This window comes from Schistocerca nitens, chromosome 5, assembly GCF_023898315.1.
Source record: "Schistocerca nitens isolate TAMUIC-IGC-003100 chromosome 5, iqSchNite1.1, whole genome shotgun sequence".
Taxonomy (NCBI): domain Eukaryota; kingdom Metazoa; phylum Arthropoda; class Insecta; order Orthoptera; family Acrididae; genus Schistocerca; species Schistocerca nitens.
In genome coordinates, this window is record NC_064618.1 from 851495696 (window position 1) to 851523225 (window position 27530).

Genomic DNA, 27530 nt, shown 5'->3' on the forward strand with positions numbered 1-27530 from the left:
TGATTACACAAATAACTTAAGAGAGAACTCAACTCACATGCACACCCTTTAACTTTGTTGATATGTTTTCATACCCACTGTAATACTTACATTTTAAGGATTTCTTTGGGAGATATGAGTGTCATTTCTGTTTCACTGTAGTTATTTTTAAAGACTGGTCTTCGATACTCCATTGCACTGTTTACTAAACCTGATAACCCCAAGCTGTCAGCCGGCCGCGGTGGTCTCGCGGTTAAGGCGCTCAGTCCGGAACCGCACGACTGCTACGGTCGCAGGTTCGAATCCTGCCTCGGGCATGGATGTGTGTGATGTCCTTAGGTTAGTTAGGTTTAAGTAGTTCTAAGTTCTAGGGGACTGATGACCACAGATGTTAAGTCCCATAGTGCTCAGAGCCATTTGAACCAAGCTGTCAGTAACAGAAATGAAGTACTTGTTTAAGAAGTTTGCAACACTACATGCATTTGTTACCAATCTCATTTATTTTTAGAGCTATCTGTTCCTCTTCCTTTTTGGCTCCACCTGTCTGCCTTCAAAATGGCTCTGAGCACTATGGGACTCAACTGCTTTGGTCATAAGTCCCCTGTCTGCCTTCACTATATCCCATACAGTGTTTCCCTATGTAATTATCTTTTGCTCATAATAAAGCTGCTTCGATTTCTGGATTACTTGCTTCAATATTTTGCAGTATTCTTTGTAATGCATTACAATTCTAACATCAGAGCTGTTCCTAGATAGTAGATACAGTCTCCTTTTTGTCCCACGTGATATCTTTATTCCTTGTGTAATCCACAGTTTATTTTTAGAGCTCTGTGTGATTTGAGTTGCCTTTAGGGAAAAACAGTTTTCAAAAGAGGCAACTTCATTAATGAATGCTTTGTATTTTCCAGTTGAGTCAGAAGTGTTGTAAACATCTATCCAGTTCATGTCTTTGGGCAATTTCATGAATTTCTCAATTTTTATCTTATTTATTACCCTCCTGCACTCAGATTTAATAGATTTTATTTATCCTGACAAGTTTTAACATTCTACACAAGAAGCTGCATGTCATGATCATAGAGCCCATTTACTATTGGTTTAGTGATATGACTTTTTTCCCTAGATTTGTCTACAAAGATATTATCAGTAGCAGTCTCAGAGCATTTACATATCCTAGTTGCAAAGTTCACAGTAGGAACTAAATTGAATGATAGTGTTACTGACTATAATTATTGTTCACTGTTAGAGCTTTGCGATAAATCCTCATTAAAATCACCAGCAACCACCATTTCCTTGCTTTTTACCATGAGATGGTACAACAGAGCTTCAACACTTTTTATGAAGAGCTTAAAAATTCATGAAGGTGATCTGTATATACCTACCATAATAAAGGACATATGAAATACTACTTCTGTTGCACAAGTTTCTAAGTGCTACTCTGAGCAAAATTGCTTAATATCAGTAGTCTTGAAATCAAAACAGTTTCTGGCAAATGTAGCAACTCCTCCTTTCTCCTTATTTTCCCTACAGAAGTAAGAAGCTAACTGAATCCTGTAACATTTAACATATCTATACCAGTGGTCACACGATGTTCAGAGAGGCAGATTATACCAACTCTTTGCTCAACTCTAATTCTTTAACACAGATAAGCAACTCATTAAGCTTACGCTTAGTCCTCAGATATTCTGATGCAATAAGGGTAACTGATTTTGTGCACTGGCTGAATTGCAACTGGGTGAACCTAATTTTCCTGTCAATTTTTTAGAATATCTAGTTTCAATCAGAGGCTGTCTGCATGAATTGTATGCATTAAAATTTACTTCCTGGCTGCCTGTTTAGTCAATGTGAATATCACTTTCAGCCTGTCTCTGAACACCTTTTGTTTCTGCCCTCCATACCCTAAAAAAACTGCTGATCTGTCACTTGTAACCATTAGTACTTTACCACTTGTGACAGTGTCCCCTCCTTAAGTTATTTGCTATTAGCCTGGACAGTTTTCCCTTCACTTTCGTCTTGATGTGAAGGCCATGCCTAGTGTAATTCCACCTGCTGATAGTCAACAGAAACCACATTGATGTGAGACCCCATACCTGATCCAAGCAGCAGTTCTACCTCTAAATTAACTTTCCTACCAGAAGGCTTTAAGTGAGGCCGGCCGTGTCGCTTCAGACAGACACAAGCCCTACACCAGTAAGTCTTGCTGCTGAAGCTATCTTTACCAGGTCACTCTCAGTTGAATAATTAGGGTTCCTACCTATGCTGTTGCCCACCCCACCCACTATTTCCTCGGTGTCTTCCTTGGTGAAGTTTTTGCAAAGTGAACCTATATCCTCTACCACCTGACCCACACTTGCACTAGGTTTAAAAAACTTGTGACCTGATAACTTGACCCTAGTTCATCCTGAAAAGTTTGCCAACACCTCTACCATGTGAACTACCTAAAAACAAAACTTTCTTCTTGTCTTTTATGTGACTCCTTGCTTTTCAAACACTTACTGAATGTTTGTTGTGTCCTGTCTACTCCTGCATCCACTTGTGGCTCATCAGTTTCCAACTGTGAGAACCGATCAAATCTGTTTTCCACATTCACAACCACACTGTCTGAGAACGTCATATTCCTTATTTCTTCTATAAGTTGTTGTCACTTCCCAACTCTCTTTTCCCTTCTCCCCCCCTTAACCTTTCCAGATCTTGTTTCGCTTTATCTAGTTCCACCTGAAGGGCAACAATCTTCTCCTCCTGTTCCACTATCTTCCTATCTCTACAGCAAATCCTACACAACCAATGAGCCTTGTTTATTTCCCCAATTCCCACGCCGCTTCAGTCATCCACATGAAAGAAACTACAACAACCCTCACACCACACCCCATAACTAACAATCCTACGGCAAGTCATACACTTCTCACTCATGGTAAACACATTTTAGCTTTAGACTAAGTTAAAACAAGAATAACTTCGTGGGCTACTCAACTAATATATTAAATTTCATAGAAAGTTCAGGCCTAAAATTCGGATAATAATTCAAAACTTCTGGAGAAACAAAAACGATTTAACATGTATTGTTTACATGACGAATGAAAAAGTAAGCAAAGAACTGAGCCTATGCTATATAAACTTTTCACTTATTTCGGAACTTTTCACTTCGGCTGCTTACTTGAGAATCAAATCGATGGCGTATAAGAATACACAAACAACATAAACTTTAATTTATTAAAATAATCACATAACTTACAGTATACCACAACGTAAACAAATCATAGTCCAAAATTCGCGCCTAAAAATGTTTTCCATTTCCAGAAAATACGCAACAAATGTAAAATCTTCAATTGATGGCTTACAATATATATTAATTTACTTATTTATGATGTAATATTGCCTTAATTAATTGTTATTACTCAATTTAACACTAATATTTACGAGAGCTGTGAATGTACACCAATCTTCAAGCAAAGATGCTAGATAAGCATGAAGGTGGTTCGAAGAACCCTCTGTCAGGCGGTTAATTGTGATTACAAATTAGTTATGTACACTTTTTTTTCGAGCTGTCAGTTGCAACCACATGAGTGTCCCAATAATTTTAATCTGAGTTTTTTATTCAAATAAATATTGATGTCCTCTGCATTCCTTTTTTTTGCTCTTTGTGTGTGTGTGAGTGAGTGTGTGTGTGTGTGTGTGTGTGTGTGGTCGTGTGCGGGTGTGGGTGGGTGGGTGGGTGTGTGACGTTTGCATTTCATTGTGGAAAAACCCAAGGGTCTCGATAGTTAATCATTATGTTATGTATGTGCAGTCCGAAATGATGAATTAAAATTTAGAATTTGAACCAGGATCATCTGTTCACTAAGTAGATGGGCTAACCACTACGTCACCCTGGGACAGTGGCTTTGCACAACTGCACAGACTATCCTAGCAGGCCTCCCTCCTCAACCCAAATTCCCTTTCAAGCCTCAGCCCACTTGATACTTGATATTCTCCTTAAGCCCGAACTGCGTTGCTGAAGCTCTCCAACTGTACTGGACTAGCATCGAATGAAACGAGGGATCCTGCCTGAAACAGAGGCATAGTGTTAGTGCATCTGCCTAGTGAGCAGGAGACTCGGGTTTGAATCTGGTCTTGATACATATTTTAATTCTTTCCTTCAGTCTGCCAATATACGTCATAGATCTCTGAGACTTCAAAAGGTCTCTGGAGCCACATAGTTTCATTTGAGTAAATGTTATGTGATAATATTTAATACATCCCGCTGTTGCTGAAGTGTAAGCAGATTAACAATATCAATAAAGTTTCAGCGCATGATCAATATTTTGTTAAAACTTGTCATAAGCACTGTGTCTCAATAGTTAATAGTAATAAACACACAGCTGGCCGCGGTGGTCTCGCGGTTCTAGGCGCGCAGTCCGGAACCGTGCGACTGCTACGGTCGCAGGTTCGAATCCTGCCTCGTGCATGGATGTGTGCGATGTCCTTAGGTTAGTTAGGTTTAAGTAGTTCTAAGTTCTAGGGGACTGATGACCACAGCAGTTGAGTCCCATAGTGCTCAGAGCCATTTGAACCATTTGAATAAACACACACTCTGTGGTAAGCCAGTGTATGTATGCCACTGCTTCTTTTGGCAGGTTGTGCTCGGAGAGCGAGCAGAGGCCCTATCTCAGAAACAGGCAGCGGTGGCAGTGCTGGCCCGGCCCCTGGAGGAGGTGAGCCGCGGCCTAGCGCAGGCCGAACTCCAGCACCTGCTGGAGGCTCCAGAGGCGACGCTGTCCAGCGCCAGCGACGTGGTCTCGCTGCTCCAGACGTTCGCAGAGCCGCTGCGCGAGCTGGAGAGGAACGTGGCTCAAGTCCAGCAGCAGGTGGCGCTGGAGGCTAAGGGAGACTCGCTGGCAGACAGGACCTCAGCATCCGTGCTGGAGACGCTGGCCCAGCCCTTGCGAGAGGTGCAGCGCGGCATAGCGACGGTGGAGCAGCAGGCGGCGCTGGAGGCCGCCGGACGAGTGTCCGCGGCCGAGAGCCTTTCACTGCTGAAGGAGGTGGCGCAGCCTCTGAGGGAGCTGCAGCTCGCTGTGGCGACGGTGCAGCAGCAGGTCCTGATGGAGGCCAAGGACGTTTCAATCTCAGACGCGACCGACATGTCTGACCTAAAGACTGAGGTGGTGTCGACAGAAGAGCCTCTCAGGCAGGTAGCTTCCAAGCAGCAGGCAGACGTTCTGGAGGCGAGGGACGCATCACTGTCCGAAAAGGAGGGTGTGTCAGCGCTGAAGACGTTAGCAACTCCAGCTGAAGAAAAGAGACTAGCATTGGCAACAACAGAACAGCAGCTAGTCATGGAAGGAAAAGAGGTTTCTCTCTCTGGAAAGGAAGACATTTCTGCTCTCAAGGCCCAAGCGACACTCCTCAAAGAAACACACGCGGCTGCAGTGGCTGTCGAACAACAGACTACATTAGAAGCGAAAGGCACCTCACTTTCAGGAACTGCTGACATCGCCAAGCTAAAGGAGACGGCTAAATCTGCCGAAGAACCTCTGAAAGCCGTCGCCACAGTACAGGAACACGTTATCTTGGAAGCGAAAGACGAATCTATCTCTGATGGCACAAACGTCTCGCAGATGGAAACCTTGGCTTCTGTCTCCGATGAACCCAGCCGCCATGTCGCTGGAGTGCTGCAGCAAACTGCTTTAGAAGCGAGGGACGCATCTATTGCTGAGCAGCTCGGTGCATCAGAACTGAAAACAGCGGCTGTTTCCACAGAAGAGCAGCGAAAAGGTATAGCCACCACTCGAGAGGAAATAATCTTAGAAGGGAGAGAGCAGTCACTGTCTGATCAGGAGAGTGTTTCACAACTGCGAACAGAGGCGTTGGAATTGTCAGAAGCTCAAAAGGGAATTGCGGTAGCTGAACAGCAAGTGGCACTCGAAGCCAGAGAGCAGTCTCTTTCTGACAAAGAGAGTGTGTCTCGTTTGAAAGAAGTGGCTGCGCCCGGTGTAGAGTTACGGGAAGGCGCCGTCTCGTCTGAGCAGCCAGTGGCTCTAGAGACAGCAGGACACATTACGTCAGAAGCAGAGAGTCTCTCACAGCTGAAAACAGTGGCAAAGTCTGCTCACGAAGTGCATCACGGAATCGCAACTGCAGACGAACCGACTGTGCTCGAGGCTGCCGGCCAAAGTATTTCTGAGGAAAGTGGCATATCTAAGGTAAAAACGGCCGCAAGTCCTACAACAGAAGCTCAGAAAATGTTAGCTACAGCACAGCAAGAGACGGTTCTCGAGGCGAGGGACGAGTCGTTCTCCGAAGCTGGAGGTCTATCTGAGCTGAAAAAGCAAGCTGCATCTGCCCAGGAATCGCTGAAACAGGCTGCTGTAGCTACTCAACACGATGTAATGGAAACCTTTAAAGAGTCGGCAGTGGGGGAAAGAGCGGAGGCTGAACCGGAGACCTTCGCAGTGGCCTCTCAAGAGCCGACGAGAGCCACCGCTGTAGCAGAACAGCAGCAAGTCCTGGAACAGAGAGAAGCATCACTGTCGGAAGGGCCGAGCGTGAGCCAGCTGCAGACGACTGCCGAGTCGCTAAAGGAAGAGCTCAAGGCGGTGGCCGTTGCAGAGCAGCAGGTCGCTCTCGAAGGTAGGGACACGTCGCTGGCAGACGAGGCCAGCCTGTCGAAGCTCGAGACCCTGGCGATGCCGGCGTCGGAGCTGGCGAAAGAGACGGCAGTTGCGGAACAGCAGGTGGTGCTAGAGGGTGGCGAAGTGGCCATGGCCGAGGAGGCGAGCGCGTCCCAGCTGCAGACGCTGGCTCGTCCGGCGGAGGAGCTGCACCGCGCGCTCGCCGCCGTCGTGCTACAGACGGCGCTGGAGGAGGCCGGCGAGGCTGTCCCCGCTGCTCCGCTGCTGGAGGCTCTGGCGCAGCCGCTGCGGGAGCTCAGGCAGGGGCTGGCCGTCGTCGAGCAGCAGCTGCCGCTGGAGCAGGTGGTCCACCAGCCGGAACCGACACCAGCTGACGCCTTATTTGCGGTAAGTATGCAACTGCCGTTGTCTAGCATATCACTTCTCAGTGGCTAACTGCTATGTCGGTGCATACGTTCGTAGCGTTTTTTTTTCTTTTGCACGGTAGTATTCCGGTTGTTATGCTGTTATTTATCGACTGTCATTTTTTTATTTGTAGTGCACTGTTCTTACTTAGTTTTACATATTGTCATTTTGTCGTTTGCGATGAAATAGAGAAAATGGAGAAAGAGGGAAAAATGAAATGATGCATAGACTGGCTAGTGAGATAGTTTTTGAACGTAAAAGAAAGAGGACTAACATGGAAATAGGAAGAGCTGATGGTACTCTAGCAGAAGAACCACTGGAGTTTTTGATGAGATGCCAAGAATATATTGAATGTATGTACAAGGGGGATGAAACGAAAAGCGAAATTAAGGTTGAAGAGGAGCAATATGTGCCGGAAGATGGAAAGGGATTCACCATCTTGGAAGCAGAAGTAGAAAAGGCGCTGAAGGAGATGAAGAATAGGAAGGCATGTGGAATTGATGATTTGCCAGCAGTCCTGTTGAAGAGTCTGGGAAACAAGGCAAGGAAAGAAATAGTCTACCTCTGTAACGAGATGTATGACAAAGGGTAATGGCCTGAGGACTTCCTTGCAATAGTTATGATACCAGTAGAGAAAAAGAGAAACACTAAAATATATGAAGAGCGTTGGACCGTCAGTCTAATTTCTTACGCACCTAAAGTCTTGCTGAGAGTATTGAATAGAAGGCTATATGACAAGCTGGATAGAGGGATTTCTGAGGAGCAGTTCGGATTTAGAAGAGGAGAAGGAACAAGAGATGCTATTGGTCTGTTAAGAACTATAGGGGAAAGATATATGGAAAAAGGTAGAGAAATCTTTGCTGTTTTTATAGTTTTAGAAAAGGCTTTTGACAGAGTTCATTGGTACAAGCTGATGAATATTTTGAAGAGGGAAGGAGTAGATTGGAAAGAAATCTATGTTTACACTAGAAAGTAAGCATAAGAATTGGAAATGAAATGTCAGAAGGAAGCAGCATTGGACGAGGTGCTAGACAAGATTGTTGCCTTTCCCCGCTGTTGTTTAACGCATACCTCGAAGATATTATTGCGAAAGGCTTAGATGGGAAAAGAGGAATATGTATTGGTGGGAAGAGAATAGAATGTATAAGATTTGCTGATGACATGGTATTAGTGGTAGAAAGTGAGTGGACAGTGAATAACATGCTGAAAGATCTGAATGAAGCTTGTGTGGAATATGGGATGTAAATAAACACAGCAAAAACCTCTAGAGTATGGTCATCAGTACAAGATGCAGTCTGCCCAATATTAAAATAGGACAGTCGACCATTAGCCAAGTAAGTGCATTTAAATATCTTGGAAGCACAATAACTGAAGACTTGAGATGTCACCAGGAGGTGAAAACTCGAATTTCAATACCGAAGGAGGCATTCAACAGAAATAGGAGACTCTTATGTGGCAAATCAGATGAAGGTCTAAGGAAAAGGCTTGGCAAATGTTTTGTCCGGAGTGTGGCACTATATGGGGCAGAAACATGGACGCTGAGACGAGAGGATGAAAAAAGGTTAGAAGCATTTGAGATGCGGACGTGGAGGAGAATGGAGAGAATAAGCTGGATGGAAAGAGTGAGTAATGAAAGAGTATTGGAAAGGGTCGGTGAGAGAAGTCAGCTGAAGATTGTAAGAGGAAGGAAAAAGATGCTTTGGAAGGATTGGTTTGTGGGAGAAGACTGAGAGGAAGAAGGAGATACAAGATGATAGACGACATAAAGGGAAGAGAAAATTATGCAGACCTGAAGAGGCAGAAGACCAGACAGCCTGGAGAACTACCGTGTGGAAATCTGCCTTTTGGCAGATCACTGATGACGATGTCGTTTGGAGATAGCAAAAGTAGCTGTGGACGCTAGGAAATCGAGTGCCAATTGAAGAAATTTGGACGTCCGATGTAGTCTTCTGTTTCATTGCGGTAGAGGGGTGACGGCAGCGGAGGGAAGCAGAAAAATTTGCACCTTGTTTGGAGACAACGCCATTGGACAGAGCATGGCAAGAAAATGGTTTTCTCGTTTTAAGGAGGATTGTCTTGACATTAGTGACTCTCAGTCTTCAGGAAGACTTTCGTGATTTAATGAAGATCCTTTGGAGGCATTAATCCACAACGATCCACGTCAGTATATTCGAGAACTGGCAAATGTGATGAACATTCCTCCATCGTCCGACATATGCATGCAATGGGGAAGGTCGAGAAATCGGGCGTATTTTAACCGCATGCTGTACGCCAAAATCACAAAAATCAGCAGGTGGCTGGCCATATGTTCATCTCTGCTGGCTCGTCATCAGTCGGCTCGTGCGCACACACATCATCCCTATTCCGTATCGTTACTGTTGACGGGAAATAGTGTCTTTATGCTAATGTAAGGAAAAGAACCCCCCCATGAACCATGGACCTTGCCGTTGGTGGGGAGGCTTGCGTGCCTCAGCGATACAGATGGCCGTACCGTAGGTGCAACCACAACGGAGGGGTATCTGTTGAGAGGCCAGACAAACATGTGGTTCCTGAAGAGGGGCAGCAGCCTTTTCAGTAGTTGCAGGGGCAACAGGCTGGATGATTGACTGATCTGGCCTTCTAACATTAACCAAAACGGTCTTGCTGTGCTGGTACTGCGAACGGCTGAAAGCAGGGGGAAACTACAGCCGTAATTTTTCCCGAGGACATGCAGCTTTACTGTATGATTAAATGATGATGGTGTCCTCTTGGGTAAAATATTCCGGAGGTAAAATAGTCCCCCTTCGGATCTCCGGGCGGGGACTACTCAAGAGGACGTCGTTATCAGGAGAAAGAAAACTGGCATTCTACGGATCGGAGCGTGGAATGTCAGATCCCTTAATCGGGCAGGTAGGTTAGAAAATTTAAAAAGGGAAATGGATAGGTGAAGTTCGGTGGCAGGAGGAACGAGACTTTTGGTCAGGTGATTACAGGGTTATAAATACAAAATCAAATAGGGGTAATGCAGGAGTAGGTTTAATAATGAATAAAAAATAGGAGTGCGGGTTAGCTACTATAAACAGCATAGTGAACGCATTATTGTGGCCAAGATACACAAAGCCCATGCCTACTACAGTAGTACAAGTTTATATGCCAACTAGCTCTGCAGATGATGAAGAAATTGATGAAATGTATGACGAGATAAAAGAAATTATTCAGGTAGTGAAGGGAGACGAAAATTTAATAGTCATGGATGACTGGAATTCGTCAGTAGGAAAAGGGAGAGAAGGAAACATAGTAGGTGAGTATGGATTGGGGGGAAGAAATGAAAGAGGAAGCCGCCTTGTAGAGTTTTGCACAGAGCATAACTTAATCATAGCTAACACTTGGTTCAAGAATCATAAAAGAAGGTTGTATACCTGGAAGAATCCTGGAGATACTAAAAGGTATCAGATAGATTATATAATGGTTAGACAGAGATTTAGGAACCGGGTCTTAAATTGTAAGACATTTCCAGGGGCAGATGTGGATTCTGACCACAATCTATTGGTTATGAACTGCAGATTGAAACTGAAGAAACTACAAAAAGGTGGGAATTTAAGGAGATGGGACCTGGATAAACTGAAAGAACCAGAGGTTGTAGAGAGTTTCAGGGAGAGCATAAGGGAACAATTGACAGGAATGGGGGAAAGAAATACAGTAGAAGAAGAATGGGTAGCTCTGAGGGATGAAGTAGTGAAGGCAGCAGAGGATCAAGTAGGTAAAAAGACGAGGGCTAATAGAAATCCTTGGGTAACAGAAGAAATATTGAATTTAATTGATGAAAGGAGAAAATATAAAAATGCAGTAAATGAAGCAGGCAAAAAGGAATACAAACGTCTCAAAAATGAGATCGACAGGAAGTGCAAAATGGCTAAGCAGGGATGGCTAGAGGACAAATGTAAGGATATAGAGGCTTGTCTCACTAGGGGTAAGATAGATACAGCCTACAGGAAAATTAAAGAGACCTTTGGAGAGAAGAGAACCACTTGTATGAATATCAAGAGCTCAGATGGCTACCCAGTTCTAAGCAAAGAAGGGAAGGCAGAAAAGTGGAAGGAGTATATAGAGGGTTTATACAAGGGCGATGTACTTGAGGACAATATTATGGAAATGGAAGAGGATGTAGATGAAGATGAAATGGGAGATAAGATACTGCGTGAAGAGTTTGACAGAGCACTGAAAGACCTGAGCCGAAACAAGGCCCCGGGAGTAGACAACATTCCGTTAGAACTACTGATGGCCTTGGGAGAGCCAGTCATGACAAAACTCTACCATCTGGTGAGCAAGATGTATGAGACAGGCGAAATACCCTCAGACTTCAAGAAGAATATAATAATTCCAATCCCAAAGAAAGCAGGTGTTGACAGATGTGAAAATTACCGAACTATCAGTTTAATAAGTCACAGCTGCAAAATACTAACGCGAATTCTTTACAGACGAATGGAAAAACTGGTAGAAGCGGACCTCGGGGAAGATCAGTTTGGATTCCGTAGAAATGTTGGAACACGTGAGGCAATACTAACCTTACGACTTATCTTAGAAGAAAGATTAAGAAAAGGCAAACCTACGTTTCTAGCATTTGTAGACTTAGAGAAAGCTTTTGACAACGTTAACTGGAATACTCTCTTTCAAATTCTGGAGGTGGCAGGGGTAAAACACAGGGAGCGAAAGGCTATTTACAATTTGTACACAAAACAAGATTGCAGTTATAAGAGTCGAGGGGCATGAAAGGGAGCAGTGGTTGGGAAAGGAGTGAGACTGGGTTGTAGCCTCTCCTCGATGTTATTCAATCTGTATATTGAGCAAGCAGTAAAGGAAACAAAAGAAAAATTCGGAGTAGGTATTAAAATTCATGGAGAAGAAGTAAAAACTTTGAGGTTCGCCGATGACATTGTAATTCTGTCAGAGACAGCAAAGGACTTGGAAGAGCAGTTGATCGGAATGGACAGTGTCTTGAAAGGAGGATATAAGATGAACACCAACAAAAGCAAAACGAGGATAATGGAATGTAGTCAAATTAAATCGGGTGATGCTGAGGGGATTAGATTAGGAAATGAGACAAAGTAGTAAAGGAGTTTTGCTATTTAGGGAGCAACATAACTGATGATGGACGAAGTAGAGAGGATATAAAATGTAGACTGGTAATGGCAATGAAATCGTTTCTGAAGAAGAGAAATTTGTTAACATCGAGTATAGATTTAAGTGTCAGGAAGTCGTTTCTGAAAGTATTTGTATGGAGTGTAGCCATGTATGGAAGTGAAACATGGACGATAACCAGTTTGGACAAGAAGAGAATAGAAGCTTTCGAAATGTGGTGCTACAGAAGAATGCTGAAGATAAGGTGGGTAGATCACGTAACTAATGAGGAGGTATTGAATAGGATTGGGGAGAAGAGAAGTTTGCGGCACAACTTGACTAGAAGAAGGGATCGGTTGGTAGGACATGTTCTGAGGCATCAAGGGATCACCAATTTAGCATTGGAGGTCAGCGTGGAAGGCCAAAATCCTAGAGGGAGACCAAGAGATGAATACACTAAGCAGATTCAGAAGGATGTAGGTTGCAGTAGGTACTGGGAGATGAAGAAGCTTGCACAGGATAGAGTAGCATGGAGAGCTGCATCAAACCAGTCTCAGGACTGAAGACCACAACAACAACAACAAGGAAAAGAAAGGAATGGTGAGACCAAACAAAGCAGGAAGTCCCGGTACGAAGACATTTCTGCACACGCAAAGGATAATGTTATGCATCTGGAGGAACAGTGACAGTGCGCTGCACTATGAATTTCTTCCATTAGATGTAACCATCACTGCTGACATTTATTGGCAACAATTGCGACGTCTTGCAGACGCAAACCAACAACAATGACCAGGAAGATGATGCTACTCCACGATAACTCCCACCCACATTCTGCTAGAATGACAGAAAACACTGTACAGTTGTTGGTTTGGGAAGTCATTCCGAACCCACCTTATTCCCCTCAACTTACGCCCTCAGATTTTCGCCTCCTATCTTTCAAGGGACTTCCTTTCCATATGAAAATGCATTCCAAACATGGCTTGGCGAGTTTTTTACGCATTAGGACAACGTGATTTCACTGAGCGAGGTGGCGCAGTGGTAGCACACTGGACTCGCATTCGAGAGTACGACGGTTCAATCCCTCGTCCGGCCATCCTCATTTATGTTTTCCGTGATTTCCCTAAATCGCTCCAGGCAAATGCTGGGATGGTTCCTTTGAAAGGGCACGGCCGACTTCCTTCCCCATCCTTACCTAATCCGATGAGACCGATGACCTCGCTGTCTGGTCTCCTCCCACAAACAACCCAACCCCCTCAACCTTATTTCTACAGTCGCTGAGTCGAAAAGTTACCCCAGCCTTGACTGACTGTTGCAAATAGCGAAGCAGATTATATTATTGGTGACTAATGTCTCTGTTGAGCGTGTCTGTTGTGTCTATTAAACTTATGGGAAAACGCTGTGAACTTATGCACCAACCTAATGCTTCTGTAGGCAAGGTTACTAATGCATGACTGTGTGAAAGTGGTGGAAGTAAGTTTCAGCGCCAGCAACGGGAGGAGAGGTGACGGCGTTAACGCCCGATCACTAATATTCTGGATGAAATTCCATACCTACCCTCAGTATCTCACGAAGTGAGGGCATATGGCACTGTTGTAGGTGATCCGTCTGTGTTATTCGTGGAGAGCAGGGTATGTGCCGACATTGGGTTTCATCCAGTCCCTGACCTCATCACGAGACAACACGAACATGTAACCACACTAAACAAAACCATTAGAGTCACCTACACTCAACAGACGCACAACTCTGCTATTTCACAGGTACACACAACCATTACAGTCGCCTACAGCCAAGAGACACAGAACTATCCTATTTCACGAATGAGAAGTATCATTGTGTATGAAAGAAGAAAAAAAAAGTTACTGATTTGGCAGCTACACATACTGTGGAACTCAGAGGCAGTTTCCAGTTGCCAGAGGGGCGTTTTGTTGAACCTGGGGATGATGAGCTGGTCTTTATCTAACCCTCCTAAACGGGTTACTAGGCTGGCTTTTTTGTGTCATCAGTATTCTGATTGGTTTGATGTGGCCCACCACGAATCCCTCTCCCGTGCCAACCTTTTCATCTCATAGTAAAAATTGCGCCTTACATCGTCAATTATTTGCTAGACATATTCCAAGCTCTGTCTTCCTGCACAATTTTTACCCTCAACAGCCCCCTCTTGTATCGTTGAAGCTATCCCCTGATTCCTTAACAGACGTGCTGTCATCCTGTCCCTTCTTTTGTCAGTGTTTTGCATATGTTCCTTTCCTCGCCGGTTCTGTGGAGAAGCTCCTCACTTCCTGCGTTGTGTGTCCACCTAATTTTCAACATGACTTCAATTCTTCTCCGTTCTGGTTTTCCCACAGTCCATGTCTCACTATCATACAATGTTGTGCTCAAAACGTACAGTCTCAGAAACTTCTTCCTCCAGTTAAGTTACTAGCAGTCTTCTCTGGGCCAAAAATGCCTTTTTCACCAGTGCTAGTCTGCTTTTTATGTCGTTCTTGCTTCGTCCGCCATAGGTTATTCTGCTTCCTAGGTAGCAGAATTCCTTAACCTCGTCTACTTTGTGATCCGCAACTGTAATGTTAAATTTCTCCTTGTTCTCATTGCTGCTACTGCTCACTACTGTCGTCTTTCTTCGATTTACTCTCAATCCTTATTCTGTACTCATTAGACTGTTCATTCCATTCAACATTTCGTGCAATTCTTCTTCACTTTCACTCAGGATAGCAGTGTCATTAGTGAGCCTAATCAGTGATATCATCTCACAATGAATTTTAATCCTCACATTGAACCTCTCTTCTATTTTGCTTCTCTGATATATACACTCCTGGAAATGGAAAAAAGAACACATTGACACCGGTGTGTCAGACCCACCATACTTGCTCCGGACACTGCGAGAGGGCTGTACAAGCAATGATCACACGCACGGCACAGCGGACACACCAGGAACCGCGGTGTTGGCCGTCGAATGGCGCTAGCTGCGCAGCATTTGTGCACCGCCGCCGTCAGTGTCAGCCAGTTTGCCGTGGCATACGGAGCTCCATCGCAGTCTTTAACACTGGTAGCATGCCGCGACAGCGTGGACGTGAACCGTATGTGCAGTTGACGGACTTTGAGCGAGGGCGTATAGTGGGCATGCGGGAGGCCGGGTGGACGTACCGCCGAATTGCTTAACACGTTGGGCGTGAGGTCTCCACAGTACATCGATGTTGTCGCCAGTGGTCGGCGGAAGGTGCACGTGCCCGTCGACCTGGGACCGGACCGCAGCGACGCACGGATGCACGCCAAGACCGTAGGATCCTACGCAGTGCCGTAGGGGACCGCACCGCCACTTCCCAGCAAATTAGGGACACTGTTGCTCCTGGGGTATCGGCGAGGACCATTCGCAACCGTCTCCATGAAGCTGGGCTACGGTCCCGCACACCGTTAGGCCGTCTTCCGCCCACGCCCCAACATCGTGCAGCCCGCCTCCAGTGGTGTCGCGACAGGCGTGAATGGAGGGACGAATGGAGACGTGTCGTCTTCAGCGATGAGAGTCGCTTCTGCCTTGGTGCCAATGATGGTCGTATGCGTGTTTGGCGCCGTGCAGGTGAGCGCCACAATCAGGACTGCATACGACCGAGGCACACAGGGCCAACACCCGGCATCATGGTGTGGGGAGCGATCTCCTACACTGGCCGTACACCACTGGTGATCGTCGAGGGGACACTGAATAGTGCACGGTACATCCAAACCGTCATCGAACCCATCGTTCTACCATTCCTAGACCGGCAAGGGAACTTGCTGTTCCAACAGGACAATGCACGTCCGCATGTATCCCGTGCCACCCAACGTGCTCTAGAAGGTGTAAGTCAACTACCCTGGCCAGCAAGATCTCCGGATCTGTCCGCCATTGAGCATGTTTGGGACTGGATGAAGCGTCGTCTCACGCGGTCTGCACGTCCAGCACGAACGCTGGTCCAACTGAGGCGCCAGGTGGAAATGGCATGGCAAGCCGTTCCACAGGACTACATCCAGCATCTCTACGATCGTCTCCATGGGAGAATAGCAGCCTGCATTGCTGCGAAAGGTGGATATACACTGTACTAGTGCCGACATTGTGCATGCTCTGTTGCCTGTGTCTATGTGCCTGTGGTTCTGTCAGTGTGATCATGTGATGTATCTGACCCCAGGAATGTGTCAATAAAGTGTCCCCTTCCTGGGACAATGATTTCGCGGTGTTCTTATTTCAATTTCCAGGAGTGTAGATAGAACAGTAATGGTGCAACTCTTCATCCCTGTTTTACAGTCTCTTTAATCTGTTCGTTCTTGGTCTTCCAGTCTTATTACTTGCTCTAGGTTGTTGCACATATTGTATATTACCCGTCTTTCCCTACAGTTTACTCATATTTTTCTTAGAATTTCGAACATGTTGCACCATTTTACACTATCGAACGCTTTTTTCAGGTCGACAGATCGTATGAACGTGTGTCGATTTTTCTTAAGTTTTGCTTCCATTATCAATCGCGACATCAGAACTTTCTCCCTGGTGCATTTAACTTTCCTAAAGCCAAACTGATCATCACAAAACACCCTCTCAGGTATCTTTTCCAGCCTGCTCTACATTATTATTGTCAGCAACATGGGTGCAAGAGCTGTTAAGATGATTGTGCGATAATTTTGCACTTGTTGGCTCATGCTGTCTTCCGAATTGCGTGGATGATGTTTTTCCTTGAGTCTGATGGTATATCGCCAGTCTCATACGTTCTGCTCACTCAACGTGAATAGCCGTTTTGTCTGTACTTTCCCTAGTGATTTTAGAAACTCTGATGGAATATTTCCATCCGTTCTGCCTTATTCCATCATAGGTCGTCCAGAGTTCTTTTAAATTCTGATTCTAATACTGGATCCCCAGCTTCTTTTCTGTCGCCTTCCGTATCTTCCTCTATCACGTCATTAGTCTTGCCTATCATAGAGACCGTCAGTGTAATCTTTCCGCCTATCCACTCCCCCCACTGCATTTAACAGTGGAATTCCCGTTGAACTCTTGATGTTACTGGCATTGATTTTAATTTCACCGAAGTTTGTTTTTACTCTTTTATATGCTGGATACGTCGTTCCGACAATCATTTTTTTTCCGATTTCTTTACATTTTTGATGCAGCCATTTTGCCCTAGCTTCCTTGCTCTTCCTATTTATTTATTTACTAACTGAGTTGTATTTCTGTATTTCTGAATTTTTCTGTAAGTTTTTGTACTTCCTTCTATCATCGATCAACTGAAGTATTTCTCCTGTTACCAATGATTTTTCGCAGTTACCTTATTTTTACTCATGATTTTCGTTCCAGCATCTGTGATTGCCCTTTTTAGATATATCAGTTCTCTTTTAGCTAAGCTGCATACACCTCATTGGAGTATCTCTAGGCTCAAAGAACTTCAGGCGTATCTCTTCATTCCTTACAACTTCCGTATCCCCCTTCTTCGCTCACTGACTCTTCCTGACTACTCAGTTAAACATCAGCCTACTCCTCATCATTACTAGACTGTGATCTGAGTCGGTATCTGCTCCTGGGTGTATCTTAAAATCCAATATCTGATTTCGGAATCTCTACCAGACCATGATAAAATACAGGGTGATTCAAAAAGAATACCACAACTTTAAAAATGTGTATTTAATGAAAGAAACATAATATAACCTTCTGTTATACATCATTACAAAGAGGATTTAAAAAGGTTTTTTTTCACTCAAAAACAAGTTCAGAGATGTTCAATATGGCCCCGTCCAGACACTCGAGCAACATCAACCCGATACTCCAACTCGTTCCACACTCTCTGTAGCATATCAGGCGTAACAGTTTGGATAGCTGCTGTTATTTCTCGTTTCAAATCATCAATGGTGGCTGGGAGAGGTGGCCGAAACACCATATCCTTAACATACCCCCATAAGAAAAAATCGCAGGGGGTAAGATCATGGCCTCTTGGAGGCCAGTGATGAAGTGTTCTGTCACGGGCTGCCTGGCGGCCGATCCATCGCCTCGGGTAGTTGACGTTCAGGTAGTTACGGACAGATAAGTGCCAATGTGGTGGCGCTCCATCCTACTGAAATATGAATTGTTGTGCTTCTTGTTCGAGCTGAGGGAACAGCCAATTCTCTAACATCTCCAGATACTGTAGTCCAGTTACAGTAGCACCTTCGAAGAAAAAGGGACCAAAAACTTTATTGGCTGAAATGGCACAGAAAACGTTCACCTTAGGCGAGTCACGTTCATACTGAGTTGTTTCCCGCGGATTCTCAGTGCCCCATATACAGACATTGTGACGGTTGACTTTCCCGTTAGTGTGGAAAGTTGCTTCATCACTAAACACAATCTTTGAAACGAAAGATTCATCTGTTTCCATTTGAGCAAGGATAAAATCACAGAAATCGATTCTTTTAATCTTATCAGCTGCAGACAGTGCTTGAACCAATTTCAGACGATAAGGTTTCATAACTAACCTTTTTCGTAGGACTCTCCATACAGTTGATTGTGGAATTTGCAGCTCTCTGCTAGCTCTGCGAGTCGATTTTCCTGGGCTGCGAACAAATGCTTGCTGGATGCGTGCTACATTTTCATCACTCTTTCTTGGCCGTCCAGAATTTTCCCCTTTTGCACAAACACCCATTCTCTGTAAACTGTTTATACCAACGTTTAATACACCACCTATCAGGACGTTTAACACCATACTTCGTTCGAAATGCACGCTGAACAACTGTCGTCGATTCACGTCTGCCGTACTCAATAACACAAAAAGCTTTCTGTTGAGCGGTCGCCATCTTAGCATCAACTGACGCTGACGCCTAGTCAACAGCGCCTCAAGCGAACAAATGTACAACTAAATGAAACTTTATAGCTCCCTTAAATCGCCGACAGATAGTGCTTAGCTCTGCCTTTTGTCGTTGCAGAGTTTTAAATTCCTAAAGTTGTGGTATTCTTTTTGAATCACCCTGTATATCTGAGATCTTACCGTACTTCCAGGCTCTTCCAAGTATACCTCCTACTCTTGTGATACTTGAACAGAGCATTCGGTATTACTAACTGATATTTATTGCAGAACTCAACTAGTCATTCTCCCCTCTCGTTTCTACTACCAAGCCCGTATTCTCCCGTAACCCTTTCTTCTACTCCCTCCCTTACAACGGCATTACAATCCCCCATGACTATAAGATTTTCATCTCCCTTTACGTACTGAATTACCCTCTCAGAGTATCTTCATATACTTTCTCTTTTTCACGTTCCTCTGCCTATGACGTCAGCATGTAAAACTGAACTATTGTTGTCGTTGTTGGTCTGCTGCCGGTTCTGAGGAGAACAACCCGGTCACTGAACTGTTCACAGTAACTCACTATCTGCCCTACCTTCCTATTCATAACGAATCCTACTCCCATTATACTATTTTATGCTGCTCGTTTGACCAGAAATCCTCGTCTTCCTTCCATTTCACGTCATTGACCCCTACTGTAGCTAGTCTGAGCCTTAGCATTTCCCTTTTAAGATTTTCTAGCTTCCCTGCCACGTTCAAACTTATGACATTCCACGCCCCCCACTCGTAGAACGTTATCCATTCGTTAGTTTTCTAATCTTTTTCTCATGGTTACTTCGCCCTTGGCAGTCCTCTCCGAAAGATCCAAACGTGGGACTAGTCCGGAATCTTTCGCCAATGGAGAGATCATCATGACAGTTTTTCAGTTACAGCCACATGTCCTGTGGATACACATTAAGTGTCTTTAACGCAATGATTTTCGTTGCCTTCGGCATCCTCATGGCGTTGATCATTGCTGATTCTTCTTCCTTTATGGGCAGTTTCCCACCCGAAGGGCAAGAGAGAGTTCCCTGCACCTCTAACCAATCCTCTGCCCTCTTTGAGGAGGCAGTTGACTGAATGAGGGCGACCTCTTGTGCTGAAAGTGTTTGGCCGCTGGCTTAATGGCAAACGATTTCTTCTTCATTATAGTCGGCGTTTTCCAGCACTTGGTGGAAATAAAGTTTTTAAGTTTGTGGCAGGAAAGAGCACCTGTTAGGTCTTATTAGCGGTAGCAAGAGCTGGATAATGAAAGTGAGTACATTGTGCTATGAAGCCTGATTCACAGAAAGGTCTGAATGTTAAGACAATGTCGTGATGTGGTCTGGAACTCGTGAAACTGAGGGGCTGGGCTTCAGCGTTGAGTGGTATAGGAGCCGAAGTAGTGTGTGCTCTGGAGTGAAGTTGGTTTTTCAAGGTGTTCATTTTATGAAGTCTGGAGTTAGCTATCCTTGACAAAGTTAGTTTTCAAACACAGGGAGGTGACAAGAATCACATGTGCATTCTGCATTCGTATGTTCGAGTGGTTCGTTCTGTTTCTAGGTGAGTCTAGCATTTTAGTGAAAGTGCACATGCTAAGTAGGGAGCGGTCTTATGTCAGACTGCAGAGCCAAAAGCTAGCTGGAGGTGTTGTTCAACGAGTGATGCAGACTAGGTGAAGTTTAACTGAAACCAATAAATCCTATGGTTCTGTGGAAATTTGAGTGTGCTGTTTTTAAGCGAATTTACCCTTGTTGATTTTAAACAGTATTCTTCTTCCCTGTTCTGCGCTCATAGTCAGCACACCGCGCCTGGTAAACCCGGTGCTCGGGGACCACAGCACAGCTACGACACCTGAGGATGGACATATAACAGCCTGAAACCAGTGGTGTGAAAATAAAGTAATTTACAAAATGGTTCAAATGGCTCTGAGCACTATGGGACTAAACATCTATGGTCATCAGTCCCCTAGAACTTAGAACTACTTAAACCTAACTAACCTAAGGACATCACACAACACCCAGCCATCACGAGGCAGAGAAAATCTCTGACGCCGCCGGGAATCGAACCCGGGAACCCGAGCGTGGGAAGCGAGAACGCTACCGAGTAATTTACAACTGAAGCGGTATTATCAACCTCTCCTATTCTTCTTTTGGTTTGTTGTGAAGATTATCGACGGAAATTGCTAGCAGCCTATGGAGGTGGTGTCTGAACAGTTAGTGGTGTGTGTTTACCAGTCCAGTGGTCGAAATGCGGACTTGGGTAGTCTTAATCGTTGACTTTGCAGATGTGAATAGTTTAAACACGTCGCGCATGTTTAAGCGAGACTGGCAATGTTTAGGCTGGTTCAAAGTTGTGGATATTCAGAGCAACCACGACACCCTTGGTGCTCTGAGAACTGACGAAAGGAACAGTTCAGATGTAGTGACCAGAAGATCAGTGCATCGCATTTAGGCATTGTGAGAGGTCAATACCTGTCTGGCCTAGGCTAACGCTGAAAGCTGGTATGATAATGTGTCCTACGACATGGATATTTGTATTGAATTCCGCTATTTGCTACTGGCAGTAGAAACTGTCGCCATAGGCGACTGGGCATAATTTTGTTGAAATGTAAGCCCAGGAAGCTTAGAATATCGTGGATACCGCTGTGCTGTGAGGATGATGCCGATGACAACCAAAGCGGTGCTGTTATGAATGTAAATGGCATCCCGAACCATCCCTCCTGATTGTTGGGACATATGGTGGGCGATAGTCAGGTTGGTATGCAAGCACCGTCCAGGGCGTCTCCAGACACGTCCTCCGCCTGGAAACTCATTGACTGGGGTAGAATCGTCTCCAGTGATGAGTCCCGCTTCGAAATGACCTCTGATGACCAGCGAAGACGTGTCTGGAGATGCCTCAGACAGCAGTGGGGTACCAACCTTATGGTCGCTGGCTGTGTGCCTGACAACCTGGAGTGATGGCCTAGGGTGTTATTTCATTCCATAGGACGACCGCTTTGGTCGTCATCCGTGGGACCCTTACTGGACAGCGGTACGTCGACAATATGCTCCAGTTTGCTCTCCTTCATTAGTAGTCACAGTGGACCTACATTTCAGCAAGATAATGGCTGCCCACACACAGGGAGATTTTCTACTGCTGGTCTTAGTTCTTACCAAACCCAACGCCTGATCTCTCCTCAGCTAAGAACATTTGGATTATTGTGGGCAGGTCGCACCAACTAGCTCGGGGTTTTAATGATGTAACGCGCCAGTAGGACAGAATTTGGCACATTATCCCTCAGAAGGACATCTAAAAACTCAGTCAATGTAAAGACAAATAAATGAAATTATAAGGGCCAGAGGTGGGCCAACAAGTTATTGATTTGCTCAACTCGTGAAGCTCACTCTCATGATCAAATCATCCAATTTTTCTGAAATAGTAGTCATTTATTTGTCTGTACTTGTACGTCATATCTACAGATTCCCGTCCCATTTGGATAATTACTTCGTGGAGTGTCATTTCCCTCCCTCTCTCACTTTAGATTGTATTATTGTTCTAAGTAAACCACTACTAAACTGGGCTTTCTAGGCATGTGGCGACGCTCCAGTTGAAAGAATACTGCAGTGTTCATTGCTGGTAGCCTCTACCCTCTCCTTTCCAGGCTGCCATCCTAACTTGGTGCACAGTTTGCTTTGCCGAGTTCAATTGTATGTACCGATCCCATGTAACGGCACAGGTTGCGCGCCCGGTGCACGATCTGCTGGAGGCGGTGGCGGCGGCGGAGCAGGTGGTGCTGGAAGGCGCGGGCGGCGGCGGCGGTGCTACGGAGGCGGCGGCGGCGCTGCACGCGCTGGCCGCGCCGGTGCAGCAGCTGCAGCGCGCGCTGGCGGCGGCGGAGGCCGTGGCGCAGGGTGGCCCGCCCCTGGAGGCGGCGCAGCATCTGCCGCCGCAGCAGCTGGAGGCGCCGCAGCTGGCGCGCGTGCTGACGCAGCTGCAGCGCGACCTGGCCGTCGTCTGCCGCCACGACCACGACCTGCTCGAGGCCGCCGCCTCCGACGACGACGACGCCACGCTGCGGACCGCCGACCTGCCCACGCTCGCCTCTTCCGGGGAAGCCTCCGGCGCCATCGCCGTGGCCGACAGGCTGTCTGTGGTACGTACAAGACGCTAGTTACTCGATGTAACACGACACTCACCTCAAAAACTAATCTTCGAGTTAATAACTTGCGAAGTAAGAATACATACGACGTGAGCACTGAGATGTGCAGAACAGAGTTTGTATAGTAGACATAGTTGCCTCTTAAGTCGAATGACTTTCACACAGTGTAAGTTTTGCCTCTAAAGCCATGTAAATTTCGAATGTCATTAGCTGATTACATACCTAGTATAAACAGATTCCGTTCAAAAATTCGTCAATTTGTATAAACATCCTAACAATTTGTATTTGATATCTGGAATGCATTTGACATAAAGTTATGAACAGGCATTCCAAAGGGTATTTCATTTGTTTGCAACAGGTGTCACAGGTCATATGTCCACTTTTTTCTGTGGGAAAACAAATAGCCACTGAAGTTTCTTAGGTTTTGTACTGCAAAGGAAACAAAGGAAAACTGCTCTTAATGTGTATAGATTCAGCAGACTGACTGCGAGTACTCCCCCAGAATACGGAATTTATCTATCATTTGTCTCGTAAATACGTGGACACGAATCACACATATTAGGCCTACGATATGAACTCTTTACTACACTGTACCTCGATGTTTTTTCGGCACATAAAGCGCCTCTTACTAGAATGATAACCATAATCAGACTTTTGTTGTAATCAACCAGTAAAAATAATTTTTAATCCTGTGGCACATTTCAATTTCCATCCATAGCAGGAACAATAATTGTTAGTCTTTCGATTTCCATCCACAGCAGCAAAAATTATTCATCGTTGACCATAAAAATGAACGAACGCTACACCAAAGTCACAAAGCAATGCAAGTTTTATGCTGGTGACGTGCAGTACACTATGCTCACTCGAAAGGTATTCCTGCTCTGCGTCCATGATCAACATCATGATTGCCAACGAGCTGCTTACAACAATAGTTCCTGTGGCCCAGCAGAATTTACCATTCATTCCTGCAAAGAATACACTACTGTACCTGCATTGCAAATTACATCCTGACCATTGACAGGTTGATTCAAAAAATTTTGCTGTCTCCAATGACTTTAACATTCATGGGACGTTAAACTCGTAGGAAATACTCCTTGTGACAAGCTTTTGTTGTGTTTGTATATTTTATACTTACTTCATTTTCCTTTGTCTTTAGATTCCAACAAAAGTTGTATTCATCAGGTTGCTGTCCATGGGGTGGGTGCACGCAACGACTGTGATTATATTGGGTTAGATAGAGCAGCGATCAGTCGTGGAATTAAGTTGCTTTAATATGACACTTATAGTCACAATGCAGATCAGATTTCGACCTGTGTCAGGTCATTATCAATGCAGTGCGGAATTGTAGCAGTTGTTCGTGCTCAAGTGAATGCTTACACAGTTCAACCATTACTGTCGCAAAATTATATGTTGGTTTCACTGTGAAACCAACATATGTTTCACTGTGAAACCAACATATAATTTTGCGACAGTAATGGTTGAACTGTGTAAGCATTCACTTGAGCACGAACAACTGCTACAATTCCACACTGCATTGATAATGAACTGACACAGGTCGAAATCTGATCTGCGTTGTGACTAAAAGTGTCATATTAAAGCAACTTAATTCCACGACTGATCGCTGCTCCATCTAACCCAAAAGTTGTATTGCTATCATATCTCCGTGTCATTATATAAATGGTCTTCTATCTTACAGATCAATGTGAACAAGGTGACTCGAAATTTCCGTCACGAACTCACTTGGCTTCACAGTCAGTATCGAGTAAATAATATTTTCAGTAATGATTAATGTAGTTGGCAACCATAATTTCCTAGTTTTCAGCAACAATTCATTTATTTTATTTATTTATCAGGTACTGTGGGACCATGTGAGCCGAAGCTACATGGTGATGAAAAGAGTCAGTACATAATGGATCACGAGATAGTACACGAATCAACAACACGATACAGAGAGAAATAATCACCTACTTTTTATCAGAGACTACACTAAAGCACAATGCACACGTTTGATCCCGATTTATCAAATACCGAAGACGTGGAAATCGATAGATTTCGCTTCAGAACACCCTTGTACTTAAAAAACAGGAAACTACTTGCCGACGGTTTTGAGATTACCGACACATGAAAAAGTTAGTGTGAAGAGGCGACTACAGAATGTTCGTACTTCTTTCCCTGTGTCACTGAAGGAAATCTCGCACTTGGAGTTGTAGTACCCTCTGTAGCCTCTTCCTCATTCAAACAGTGGTTCACTCACATAAAATAGTTTATTACATCTATCCATAATTAGGGTAACAAAACGACAGTCAAGTGAAGGGTTGCTAGGCGTGATTGCTAGGCGTGACTAGGATCAGTATCATTCTCCGGGTCGTATATACCCTCAATGAGGTGCAGCACAATCTCTGCAAGTCATTCTTCATTGCATTCAAGTAATTATTCATCAATCATAGGAAACAACATCATAATGATGTTCAGTGTTATAGAATTTACATATTAAATCCGCTTGTGGCTTAAGCACGTGTTGGTCGTTGCAGTTGTTTTTACCACTATGAGTTGTATTCAACTAAACCACTACGAAATCCTTAACAGAATCTGAACGTGCTGTAGCATCCAAACTACCAGGTGTGGCATTTTAAAACTGGCCTGTTCCTTTTAATGTCACAGTTACTGTCGTCACTGTTTATTACACCTCGCGACCAACACGAGAACATCTCCTACCGTATGATAATCCCTCAACAGTTTTCCCCTTTTCAGATTATCTTTATAATTCACCAATCCGGATTCTGACGTTGTAATTCGTGCTGCTTTCTATTATCAGTTTCTTGGCGCAAACTCTTACCAATATTACAAGTTGACTAGGCCACAGTGTCACAACATTTCGTACACATTTCCGTCTAAGTAACTGGCTGAAAGTAATCCATAAAAAGCAGTAACTAGTAACAAGCGGGAATTTCTGTTACACGCAGTTCCTTAAATTTCCTTTCGTGTGTACATTTCACCATTACAATATAAATTAACAATGTTTTACCGGTCAGCTTAACATTGGTCTGAAACTGTCCCCTTTCCAACAAAAGAACTGGTACGAGTTACCATCGTAATATCTACATTTACATCTATGTCTGTACTCTGCAAACCACCGGGAGGCGAATGGCAGAGGTACGTCCCATTGTACCAGTCGTTAGGGTTTCTTCCTCTTCATTCACGAATGGAGCGCGGGAAGAATGATTGTTTGCATGCAGTAATTATTCTAATCTTATCCTCGCGATCCCTACGTCAGCAATACTTATAGGCTTCTAGTATATTCCTAGAGTCATCATTTAAAGCTGGTTCTTGTAACTTTATTAACTGACTTTCACGGGACAGTTTACGTCTATCTTCAAGAGTCTTCCAGTTCAGTTCCTTCAGTCACCTGGGGCGCACCCAAAGTTACTTCTACATCTGACGATGACTCTCCATCCACGATAACATGTTGAGTCCTCCCTACTAAAAAGTCCTCAAACAAGTCACAAATTTCAGTTGATACCCCATATGATCGTACTTTTGACAATAAACGTAGTACTGAGTCAAATGCTTTTCGGAAATCGAGAAACACTGCAGCTGCCTGATTGCCTTGATCCAAGGCTTTCAGTATATGTGAGAAAAGTGCAAGATGGGTTTCACATGATCAATGTTTCCGAAATCCATGCTGGTTGGCATTGAAGAGGTCATCCTATTGAAGATACCTCATTATGTTTCAGCTCAGAATATGTTCTATGATTGGATGGTAGCTTTGTGGATCACTTCCACTACTTTTCTTGTACACGGATGCTACCTGTGTCTTTTTCCAACAACTGGGCACGGCTTTTTGTTCGGAAGATCTACGACAGATTATAGTTAGAAGAGTAGCTAACTCAGCCGGAAATTCAGTATAGAATCTGACAGGGATTCCACCGGGCCCTGGAGCATTGTTCAATTTCAACTATTTCACCTGTTTCTCAATAACACTGACACTAATAGTTATTTCATCCATCTTTTCAGTTGTACGAGGGTTAAAGGGGGCAGTTCTGCTGGTTTTTCCTTTGTAAAGGAACATCTGAAAACGAAGTTATGCATTTCAGGTTTTGGTTTGCTACCCACAGTTTCAATTCGTGTCTCATTCACTAGAGACTGGAAACTAACTTGGTGCCACTAACAGCCTTTATATAACAACAAAATTCCTTTGGGTTCTGTGAAACATCACTTGACAATATTCTGCTATGGTAGTCATTGAAGGCATCACATTGCTCTTTTGACAGCCAAACGCGTTTCATTCAGCACCTCTCTATCCATAGCCCTACGCTTTGTTTTACACCTATTATGCAGTAATAGCTGTTTCTTTAAAAGTTTCTTTACAGTAACTATACATCATGCAGGTTCCCTCCCATTATGAACTGTTCTACTGCGTACATATGGCGGGCTTACTTCAATAGTGGTACAAGTCCACTTTTGTTCATTCTGAGATACAGAGACCTAAAGTTAAATGAGCGCTGAAAAATCTGCAGT

General features: G+C 44.4%; 1 protein-coding gene across 1 annotated transcript in view; it reads left to right on the forward strand.

Moving 5' to 3' along the window:
• Positions 1 to 27530, forward strand: part of LOC126260759 (uncharacterized) — a 1547391-nt gene that overhangs the window by 343443 nt on the left and 1176418 nt on the right. The window contains exons 24-25 of the mRNA XM_049958097.1: positions 4590 to 6974; positions 22590 to 23006. Of these exons, the coding sequence (XP_049814054.1) occupies positions 4590 to 6974; positions 22590 to 23006 (2802 nt within the window). The remainder of the gene's footprint in view (positions 1 to 4589; positions 6975 to 22589; positions 23007 to 27530) is intronic.